The sequence below is a fragment of the Theropithecus gelada genome, chromosome 13 (assembly GCF_003255815.1).
Source record: "Theropithecus gelada isolate Dixy chromosome 13, Tgel_1.0, whole genome shotgun sequence".
NCBI lineage: Eukaryota > Metazoa > Chordata > Mammalia > Primates > Cercopithecidae > Theropithecus > Theropithecus gelada.
This window is the reverse complement of record NC_037681.1, coordinates 52,817,502-52,829,896: the sequence shown is the minus strand read 5'-3', so window position 1 is coordinate 52,829,896 and position 12,395 is coordinate 52,817,502. Positions and strand designations below refer to the sequence as shown.

Below are 12,395 nucleotides of genomic sequence, written 5' to 3'. Positions count from 1 at the left end.
GCGAGACTCCGTCTCAAAAAAAAAAAAAAAAAAAAAAAAATTAAACATCTTCGGAAAATCTTTTACCTGTCGGTCTGTAGTTTCCAAGTTCGAGTATGCTGAGCAGCATCACCATGGTGTTGCTGATGCAAATGTTGAGGGTGCCGCCTTTGCTGCTGTTCTTGTTGAACTTCTACCCAGCATGGAGGAACAGTCGCTGAAAACCTTGGAGTCAAAGTCTCAAAGCGGGTTAGCTCCACTAGAGATGTCAAGATTTCGAGGGTGAATGGCTGGTCCACCAATAAATCAACTCCTTAAAATTAGTGAGAGTAGTATTTGAAATAGGTGTTTAAAAAAAAAAAAAAAAAAAAAGAAGACAATGAAGTTTTAATTCACGGTTATGTTTTCTATTGCAACACTTGCCAAATATTCTGAAAGTTAATAAAGTGGACTCAGGTATCTACATATAACTAAGATAACTAACTCTGGCTAAATAATAGCAAAGAAGAAAATTCTAACTTAAATATTTAAAATTAGAGACAATACTCACTATTGAAGAAACCCAAACCCGTCAGAAAAGGTCTTACTGAACTTTAGCCCTAATAAGGACGGCAAGAAAAGTAGTGGTACTAAAGTGCAAGTCAATGTACATCAGACCAAAATTCACTTTTAGACCCTGTTTTTTACAAAATAAATGCTAGACATCAGCAAGTACATAACATATGCCCTTTTGTAATGAATAAAAAACTAAAACAGTCAAAAGCTCTATGGTAAATAAATACTTACAAACTGAAAAATTAAATTGTGTTTTTTCTATTTCTGTGGCAGTTAAGAAAATCTTGTGTACATGCTAGTATTATAAAAGTAATAATGTGCTTCATACTGATTAGGTTTCTTTACAAATGCTATGCATGTATTCATATCAGTGAAATGTATAACATTAAAAAATGCTGAGAAGCTGTTGTTCCCATTTTTAAAAAGTAATGAAATACTAAAATATAAAATCTGGTAGGTTTAGAATATTTTCACAAAGAAAAAAATGATGGCAAGTTCTATAAAATTATTACAAGTTTAATTCAAATTACATCTTTTTCTCAAAGTCTAGACCCTTTTAAATCTGATTAGTTTGTAAATATTAACAGCATGTCAATCTCCTTTCTTTACATTATTTCTTCATTACAAAATTCATCTTTCCTCTACTAAAAAGTAGTTTTCTGTACTTTATATAAAAATCTTTCTCCATTCAACCAATAACCTATAAAATATGAGAATATTCAGTATTTTAGCTTTTTATACCAAGTTGTATACTTAACCAAGACATCTTGGTTAATTCAAGTAACTGGAGATTGAGAAGCAGACTACAATGATTTCATAAAAGTCTACAAGGCAAATAATGATTTTTCGGCAGGGAGTAACATGCTAGCAAAACTTCTTTTGAAAAATTAGCTCTGGAGGGCAATGTGGGACAAGGATGGGGGAAAAAAGACAAAAACAACAAACAAATATAAACAAATCTATCTGGAGATTCAGGATGGGACAACATATGTGTGAATATACCACCTAAATATATACTCAGTGACAGCATTTTTTTCAGCTTTTCAATTCCAGTAGTAATATTAATAAATGAGCCAGTCTACTAATTTTATACTTACTTAATAATTTCTCTTTTATATGATTTTTCCCTCCTCTAATTAGACTAAAAGCTCATTAACGGCTGAAATGTTTGTTTTAATCTCTTAGATGACTTCACAAATATTGAGTAACATACCACACAGGTTGAGAATCACTCCTTACTTTAATATGTTTACATCTTCCGACAACTAGAAAAAAGACAAATAATACCTAATCATTTTTTTAAAATCATTTAAAAAATTAATATCATACCTGAAATGCCGGGACTTGAAGGATTTGATAAAGGCTTGGAACCTTCTGAAGATGGTTCTATTCCTTTAGAAAGAGATCCATCCACTAGTATATCAGCTTCATCAATATCATCACAGGTTCCTCCAATTTGGAGAAAATGAAGCTCACCACCTACAGTGCAGCAAATTTCATAGATACATGAAAAATGGGTAAACATTCAAATATTCAAATGTAATACTACTTAGGAAACAATTTAATGTCACTTCATAGGCAGATAAGGAAAGCTACCAATGTGATGTATTTCCAAGAGTTTAGAAATTTAATTGCCAAGGAATTACAAATTGAAGCCAAATTTTTAGGAAGAAAATGATAAATACATAAACATACATGAAAGCAGGTATTTATCTAGTACTTACTTTTATGAGACAGTATTTTAAGTGCTTTAATTAATTCATTTACTCTTTACCAAAAACTCGTGTGGTAGAACTATTACTGTGGCTATTTTACAGATGAGGCACTAGCTATACTGGAATCCACAGCCAAATCTCTTAATCTCAACAGTAACAAAACTTGACAAATACTCTTATTTTTTAAAGCATTCACAATGAAATGAAGGCAACTAAAATTTCTAGTTTAAAATCTCTGTCACAGGAAAAAACTGACAGCAAATTTAGCATTAATTAAGACAAAAAAATAGTATATTCTAACATTCTAATTTGGAGATTCACTTCTAGCATGGCAGAAGAAGGAAGATGATAAATCCCCTTCCTGAAAGGCAACTATAAAGCTAGACAAAACTGTAATTTAACGAGGGTGAGGTAAGCAGGGAAAACCAGCAGATTCACTGTTATCTCCAGATGGGACTCAATTGATGGAGAGTTTCCAGTTTAAAGTGGTGATTTCAATGGGAAACAAACAAGGTCTGCTACTTGAGGTCACAATTCTGTCTGGGGCAAGCAAAGCACTAGAAACACCAGGGATTTAACACAGAATTACATGTAGTGAGAGAAGCACAGTGGGCCTGGTAAACACTTCACAAATCCCACCTTGACCAGAGGCTGTGCACGTGTCCAGCAAAGACCAGAGGGAGCCCAAGCCATTACTACATCCTCAGTCAACTAAGCCTCCATGCCTATGCAAAAGAGACCTGAGAAAACACAACAGAAAATAAAAGCCAGGGCACACTTGAGCACAGCCTTACTGGCTAAAGGTATTTGGACACTACAACCTATCAATCTTTGGCTGAATACTAAGCTATGCTGCCACAGAAGAAACAAAATAAGAAACAAGTCTTACAAATTAAAACTGGGCAGAATAAATGACAGAAATCAGCAGCTGCACAATACAAAAGAGATTTCACAGATTCAGCCAGATGAATTACAAAACAAAGCAATAACCACCTGGCAAAAGGTAGGGAGATCCAAATCTAGATTTCTATAGTGTTGTCTTAAATGTCCAGTAAGTAAATAAAATATTACAAGACATGCAAAGAAAGAGCGACCCACATTCAACATGTGAAACACACACACACGCACCTTAAAATGTCTTCTCAGACTTCAGATTTAGCAAAGACTTCAAGGATCTATTGTAAACATTTTTATAGAATAAGAGGAAGTCAGGGGTATAGAGAATTACAGGAAATAATGGTATAAACGACTCAACAACAAAAAATTTTTTTTTAAATTAAAGGCTGGGAGCAGTGGCTCACGCCTGTAATCCCAGCACTTTGGGAGACCGAGGTGGGCAGATCACCTGAGGTCAGGAGTTCGATACCAGCCTGGCCAACATGGTGAAACCCTGTCTCTACTAAAAATACAAAAATTAGCCAGGCATGGTGGCAGGCGCCTATAATCCCCTGAGCTACTCAGGAGGCTAAGACAGGAAAATCACTTGAACCCGGGAGGTGGAGGTTGTAGTGAGCTGAGATCGCGCCACTGCACTCCAGCCTGGGCGACAACAGCAAGACTTTGTCTCAAAAAAAATTAAATTAAATTAAACAAAAATTAAAAGAAGCTTGGAGACCTATGGGACAGATAAAATATTAAGAACATACATGTAATGGGAATTCCATGAAGAAGAGAATTCCACCTGTAAAAATAATGGGCAAAAACTTATCAAATCCAATAGAAAACCGCAAATTTACTCAACTTTAATTACCCTCAAATAGGATAAACAAAGAAATAACACACATATATATAAGCTCTTGAGCGTGAAAGGCAAAGGGAAGATCATGAAGACAGCAAGACAAAAATTACTCATCAGACATGAAAACAACACCACAAATTAATAGATCACTTATGAGAAACAATGGAGACAGAAGCAATGGAATGACATTTAAAGTACAGAGAGAAACTGTCAACAGATTCTCTAGGTAGCGTTAATCCTCAAAAATGAATGTGAAATGAAGACATTTCCAGAAAAACAAAGACTGAGAGAACTTTACGGTAGCAACCTGCCTTATGGTAAGTAACAAAGAAAGCCGCTTAAGAGGAAGGAAAGCAACATCAAATTCACTGGAAAAAATAAAGAACAGAAATGGTAAGTAGGCGAATACAATAAATAAATGTTTTTCTCATTTCTTTGCCAACTTTTAAAAAAGATAATGGTTGTATAAAATTATTACAACACGTTTTGTTGGTTTTGTGGTTTTTTTCATTTAGACGGAGTCTTGCTCTGTTGCCCAGGCTGGAGTGTGATGGCGTGATCTTGGTTCACCGCAACCTCCGCCTCCCGGGTTCAAGTGATTCTCCCTGTCTCAGCCTCCTGAGTAGTTGGGATTACAGATGCCCACCACACCTGGCTAATTTTTGCATTTTTAGTAGAGACAAGGTTTTGCCATGTTGGCCAGTCTGGTCTTAAACTCCTGAGCTCAGGTGATCTGCCCACCTTGGCCTCCCAAAGTGCTAGGATTACAAGCATGAGCCACCGCACCCAGCCATTTTGTTGGGTTTATAACATACTTAAATGTAATGTATGGGGTGGGGGGAGATAAGAGCAAAGTTCCTACATATTTCACGAGAATAAAGTATTATTCTGAAGTAGACTGTATTATTAAAGCACGAAAATATAACTCAAAAAAAAAAGCAGTATCAGAAAAAGAAACCAGAATCAACATGAGGACCAATGATTTCATGCCAAATGGCAGAGTAGGAAGCTCTAGGGATCAGTCCCTCCACCAAAGCAACCACTGAACTAGAAAGTGTGATTGTAATCAAGTATTTCAGAACTATGGGACCGAACAGGGTATTTACAGACAGACTGATCTCTGGTAAGACAGTGGCCTACATGAACCAGCTACCATCCCCTCCATCCTCAGCCCTGACACAGCTGTGGGGAAAAGTGGCACATGTGCTGGAAGCAGCTGGCTGGTGCCAGGGCGGACAGGAGGGACCTTTTCTTCCCAAAATTGTGCATTTTGGTTGGTCTAGCAGTTACCTAAGGGACCAGAATAGACTCCTGCCTGGGTTTCACCTTTCTGAGACTGCAGCTGCTTCTCCAAGCAACAGCCACCAGAAGATTTAAGGGGAAAAAGCCGAAACAGGATCTACAGTAAGATTTAAAGAGACAGAACTCTTTTTTGGAAGGATAAGAGTGGGGAGAGGGTTCTACAGCTTTTGTACAAACAGTTTGAAAATGTCACAAATGGATGGCTGCAGCTGGAAACAAGCAAAATCTCCCTGAGTGAGAGAATAACATTTCTAGAGGTACCACATTACAATACTCAGAAGGTTCTGACTACAACAAAAAATTACAAAGCACTCAAAGAAACAGCAAAGTATGGCCCATTTACACGAGGAAAAAAAAAAAAGAATTATCAGAAACCATACCTGAGAAAGCCCAGATATTGGAATTACTAGTCAAAAACATTAAATGAATTCTCTTTATATAGTCAATTAGCTAAAGGGAACAACGGACAAAAACTAAAGAAAAACAGGAAAATGATGTATGAACGTAAGATTATCAACAAAAAAGTTAAAACTGGACTTTTTCAAAATGCCAATGTTTTGTGCATCAAAGGACACTATCAAGAAAGTAAAAAGACAACCCACAGAATGTGAGAAAGTATTTACAAATCATATCTATTAAGATATGAATTCTGAATTTCTTTTCTTTTTTTTTTTTTTTTTTTTTGAGACGGAGTCTCACTCTGCCGCCCAGGCTGGAGTGCAGTGGCCGGATCTCAGCTCACTGCAAGCTCCGCCTCCCGGGTTCATGCCATTCTCCTGCCTCAGCCTCCCAAGTAGCTGGGACTACAGGCACCCGCCACCACACCCGGCTAGTTTTTTGTATTTTTTAGTAGAGACGGGGTTTCACCGTGTTAGCCAGGATGGTCTCGATCTCCTGACCTCGTGATCCACCCGTCTCGGCCTCCCAAAGTGCTGGGATTATAGGCTTGAGCCACCGTGCCCGGCCGAATTCTAAATTTCTAAAAAAGTTCCTACAACTCAACCAAAAAAAAAAAAACAAACAATTCAAAAGTGGACAAAAACATGGACATTTCTACATGTATCATAGAAATACAAATGACCAACAAACACATGAAGAAATGCTCAGCATCATTATTCATTAGGAAAGTGCAAACCAAAACCACAATAGATACCACTTCACAACCACTAGGGTGACTATTACCAAAAAGACCAAAAATAACAAATGTTGGCCAGAACGTAGAAAAATTGGGACCCTTCCAAACTGCTTGTGGAAATGTAAAACGATGCAGACTCTGTGGAAAATAACTTGGTGATTCCCAAAAGGTTAAACATAGGCCAGACGCAGTGGCTCACATTATAATCCCAGCACTTTGGGAGGCCAAGGTGGGAGGATCACCTGAGGTCAGGAGTTGGAGACCAGCCTGGTCAACATGGTGAAATACCATCTCTACTAAAAATACAAAAAATAGCTGGGCGTGGTGGTGCATGCCTGTAATCCCAGCTACTTGGGAGGCTGAGGCATAAGACTCACTTGAACTGGGGAGGCAAAGGTTGCAGTGAGCCGAGGTCGCGTCATTGCACTCCAGCCTGGGCAACAAGAGTGAAACTCCATCTCAAAAAAAAAAAAAAAAAAGTTGAACATAGAATTACCATATGACCCAGCAATTCCACTCCTAGGTATATACCCAAAACAACTGAAAACAGACACTCAAATATTTGTACACCAATGTTTATAGGGGCATTATTCACAATAGCCAAAACGCGGAAACAACCCAAATGTTGAGTTACAATAGTCACCCCTTACAGTAGCCACAGTTCCAAGACCTTGCAGTGATGACTGAAACTGTGGATAGTATCAAACCCTATATATATATAGTTTTTACATATATATTCATATATATGTACACATATGATCAATTTATAAATTAGGCACAGGAAGAGATGAACAGTAACAGAACAATGATAGGAATATGCTGTTCACAATTTCACAAATTCACATATTATGGTAAGATTTGTTCTTACCATAAATCTTAGAAACTTGCACATAAAATTTTTTTCTTTCCTTTTTAAGTCAAAAATGTTCACCTTTTCAACATAAAGAAAAAACTTCAAAACGGCTTCACTTTGAAATATCCGATAGCCAGCATCACTATTCTGGAGTTTTAGGGCCATTATTAAGTAAAATGGTTACCTGAACACAAGCACTGCGATACCAGTGACAGACAATCTGATAACCAAGACAGCTACTAAGTGACTAACAGACAGGTAGTATATACAGCATGGAGACACTGGACAAAATGATTTGTGTCCTGGGTGGGACAAGAGATTTTATTACACTACTCAGAAGAGTGAGTAATTTAATAATTATCAATTGTTGATTTCTGAAATTTTCCATTTAATATTTCCAGACCATAGCTGAGCACAGATAACTGAAACCACAGATAAGGGGCAGGAGTTGGGGGGGGGTGCAGGGGCCCTACTGTAATGGAATATTATTTGGCATAAAAAGGAACAAAGATGTGATACATACTACATGGGTGAACACTAAAAATATGCTGAGTGAAAGAAATCAGACACAAAAGGACAAATATATGATTCCACTTATATGAGGCATCTACAATAGGCAAAGTCATACAGAAGTAGAATTGAGGTTACCAGCAGCTGAGGGTAGAATGAATGGGAAGTTACTGCTTAATGGTTAGAGTTTTTGTTTAGGATGATGGGAAAGTTCTGCAAATCAGCACTGGTGGTTATACAACATTGTGAATGTATTATAGCCGCTATATTATATGCTGTAAAATAGTTAAAATAGTAAACTTCATCACATATATTTAATACATTTTAAAAAGAAAAAAAAAATTATAACACATCACCCAACAATTCTACTCTTAAGAACTGAGAGCCTCAGGCCAGGCACAGTGGGTCATGCCTGTAATCCCATCACTTTGGGAGACTAAGGCAGGCAGAGCACTTGAGGTCAGGAGTTCGAGACCAGCCTGGCCAATATGGGGAAACCCCGTCCATTTTGTAAAAATACAAAACTTAGCCAGACGCCTGTAATCCCAGCTAACCTTGGGATGCTGAGGCAGGAGAATCACTTGAACCCGGGAGATGGAGGTTGCAGTGAGCTGAGATCAGCACCACTGCACTCCAGCCTTGGCAACAGAGCGAGATTGTCTCAAAAAAAAAAAAAAAAAAAGAATAGAGAGCCCCTTACATATGTGCACCAAGGAACTTACACAAGATGTTTATAGCAGAAAAAACAGAAATAAACAAGATGTCCACTGACAGGAAAATGGATCAATTATTTGTGGGTTTTCTGCACATTGGAGTACTAAGTGTAAGTGAAAATTAAATGATCTACAAGGCATGCAACGAAACAGGTAATCTTAAAACATAATGAGAGGAAAATCAAGTCCCCCCAAACTAGAGTTTGGTATCATTTTTATAAAGGGCAAAACCAAGCAAAATCAATAAAATATGTTGTTGAAATATTCACATCTGAAGCATAAAACCAGTTTTCTTTATAAAAGGAAAGACATGGCCGGGCGCGGTGGCTCAAGCCTGTAATCCCAGCACTTTGGGAGGCCGAGATGGGCGGATCACGAGGTCAGGAGATCGAGACCATCCTGGCTAACACGGTGAAACCCCGTCTCTACTAAAAATACAAAAAACTAGCCGGGCGAGGTGGCAGGCGCCTGTAGTCCCAGCTACTCGGGAGGCTGAGGCAGGAGAATGGCGTGAACCCGGGAGGCGGAGCTTGCAGTGAGCTGAGATCCGGCCACTGTACTCCAGCCTGGGCGGCAGAGCAAGACTCCGTCTCAAAAAAAAAAAAAAAAAAAAAAAAAAAAAAAAAAAAAAAAGGAAAGACATAAAAATTATTGAGTAACAGTTATCTGCAGGAAAAGGGCAGAGTTTGGGAGAGGGGAGGAGGGACACATTCATAGATGCAAGATATCCGTACTGCTTTAGCTCTTGGTTTGACAGTAGGTCTCTGGATGTCCCTAATAAATTATTCTTTACTAATGTTATGTAAATTTGTTTTCTAAAAAAAATCAACAAAGGGATTAAAATGGTGTAATAAAAATATTTATTCAACGCAAAAGAATGCAGTGAAGGAGTAACAAAGGAATGTAAAAAACATTTTAAAAAATCAAAATGGCAGACATAAATGCAACCATAGCAATAATTATATTAAGCGTAAAGTCATTCAAATTTAAAAGGGTACAGGTTATCCAACTGTATAAAAAAGCAAGACCTAATTATATGCATCTTAGAGACCCACCTCAGATTCAAAATCACAAGTTAGTTGAAAGTAAAATTGTGGAAAAGATACATAATGCAAACTGTAACCATAAGAAAGTCAGAGTGATTTTATTAGTATGACACAAAATAGAGACAGAGGAATATTTCATAATGACAAAAGGGCCAATACATCAGAAAGATGTAACAATTATGAAACAGGCTAACAAAAGAGCCGAAAGACAAGTGAAGCAAAAGCAGACTTAAAAGTGAACAATTCAACAAAAACATAGTTGGGGATTTCAATACTTGCTCTCAAAATTGATAGAAGGCTCGATATAAAATCAGGAAGACTTTAAAAACTCAAAAACATACACTTACACAAGTGAAATTTATACAACACTCTAACCCATGGGTGCCCAACACACATTCTTTTCAAGTGCACGTAGAACATTCTCCAGGACAGAACAGATGCTGGGTCAGGAAAAAGTCTCAATAAATTTCAAAACACTGACTTCATATAAATCATGTTCTCTGACAGCAATGGAAATAAGTTAGAGATCCAGAACAGAAAGAAATCTAGAGCAACCTCAAGTATTTGGAGGCTAAACAAAACACTTTTAAATAATCTCTAGGCCAAACAAGAAAACAAAAGGGAAATTAGAACATATTTTGATCCAAATGAGAAAAAAGGAAAAACAAAATGTATCAAAATTTAGGAAGTATCACTAAGACAGTGCTTCCAAAAATATTTATGGCTTTAAATTTACTGTATTAGAAAAGATCTCAAACCAATAACCTAAGCTTCTACTTTAAGAAACTAAAGAAGGCCAGCATGGTGGCTCACGCCTGTAATCCCAGCACTTTGGGAGATCGAGGTGGTCAAGAGATCAATATCATCCTGGCCAATATGGTGAAACCCCGTCACTACTAAAAATACAAAAATTAGCTGGAAGTGGTAGGGCGGGCCTGTAGTCCCAGCTACTCGGAAGGCTGAGGCAGGAGAATCACTTGAACTGGGAGGCAGAGGTTGCAGTAAGCCAAGATCACATCACTGCACCCCAGCCTGGCGACAGCGTGAAACTCGGTGAAAGACAGACAGAAAGAAGGACGGAAGGAAGGACGGAAGGACGGAAGGACGGAAGGAAGGAAGGAAGGAAGGAAGGACAGACAGACAGAAAGACAGACAGACAGACAGACTAGAGAAGAACAAAATAAACCCAAATCAAGCAGAAGGAAACAATAACATTAAAATGGAAATCTAGTAAAAAGGAAAACAGAAAAACAAAGAAACAAATGTTATTTAAATCAGAAGCTGGTTGTTTTGGGAAAAAAAAAAATCAATAAAACAGATAAACCTCTAGACAGATTGATCAGGAAAAAAAAAAGAACATACAAATCATCAATCAGTATCACAAATGAGAGCAGTGACATCAGTAAAGAGTCTGCAAATATTAAAAGGAATGTAGGGAGCCAGGCATAGCAGCTCACATCTGTAATTCCAGCACTTTAGGAGGTCAATGCAGGTGAATCACTTGAGGTCAGGAGTTCAAGACCAGCTTGACCAAGAGTGAAACCTCATCTCTACTAAAAATAGAAAAATTAATCAAGCATGGTGGTGCACCTGTAGTCCCAGCTACTCAGGAGGCTGAGGTTAGAGAATCACTTGAACCCAGGAGGCAGAGGTTGCAGTGAGCCAAAACCACGCCACTGCACTCCAGCCTGGGTGACAAAGCGATACTCTGTCTCAAGAAAAAAAAAAAGGAAATAAAATAAAAGGATTGTGGGGAATATTATGAAATTCTTTAGGCTAAAACTTGATAACTCAACAACTGACAAAAAGACTATCAGAACTCACTAAAAAATTTAAAAAACCTCAATAACTCTCTACAAACATAATTGAACTTATATATTCAAAATCTTCCCACTAAAAACATCTCCAGACCCAAAGAGCTTCACTGGCGAATTCTACCAAATATTTAAGGAAAAATAAGACCAATTCTACGCAAACTTTACCAAAAAATTGAAGAAAGAATACTTCCCAACTCACTGATATCAAAATCAGATAAAGATTACAAAAGGCAAAAACTAAAAAAGATTACAAGGAACATATAATATCCCTGATGAACAATATGCAAAAATTATGAACAAAATTTTAGCAAATTGTATCCAACAATATATAAGGTAATGCATTATGACCAAGTGGGTTTTATCCCAGGAACGCAAAGTTGGTTTAATATCCAAAAGTCAATCAATATATTTCAATACACTGAACTAAAAAGAACAACCAAATGATCTCCATGGATGCAAACAAGTATTTGACAAAATGTAACATTCATTCCTATTGGAAACTCTTAGCAAAGCAGGAACAGAAGACTAAAGGAATGATTTCCACAAGAAACAAGTACCAAAACAAGGATGTGAACATATAGTCCAATAATCCCAGATAGTGAGATTATTAAAGACTTTCAAAGCAATTATGGCTCAACTTCTTATTATTCTCCTTCTGAATATCAGTACAGGTATACAGACTTTATGTTGTTGGGGTCATATTTATATTCAGTATTGTTATATTTCACGGTATGTTCCTTATTAATTGCGGCCTTTTAAAAAACTTTATTTTTGAAGCATTAATATTTTGTCAGGTATCGTAACTGCACCCTATCCTTATACTCCACTGATACATCTTAGTCTTATTTTCTCATTTAAGTCTTTCCTATTGATTTTAAATGTATTTGCACCAAGCAGAACACCAATTTATCTTTCATTTTAAACTCCACACTTTTATAAAGAAATTCATGGCCGGGCGCGGTGGCTCAAGCCTGTAATCCCAGCACTTTGGGAGGCCGAGACGGGCGGATCGCGAGGTCAGGAGATCGAGAC

General features: G+C 37.3%; 1 protein-coding gene across 3 annotated transcripts in view; it reads right to left on the bottom strand.

Moving 5' to 3' along the window:
- The window catches only part of BIRC6 (baculoviral IAP repeat containing 6), a 256,735-nt gene that overhangs the window by 186,219 nt on the left and 58,121 nt on the right, over nt 1-12,395 (bottom strand). For all 3 annotated transcript variants that reach the window (XM_025353535.1, XM_025353532.1, XM_025353533.1), the window contains exons 11-12: nt 1,864-2,013; nt 67-292 (exon numbers count right to left, since the gene is read on the bottom strand). In XM_025353535.1, coding sequence (XP_025209320.1) covers nt 67-292; nt 1,864-2,013 — 376 coding nt within the window. The remainder of the gene's footprint in view (nt 1-66; nt 293-1,863; nt 2,014-12,395) is intronic.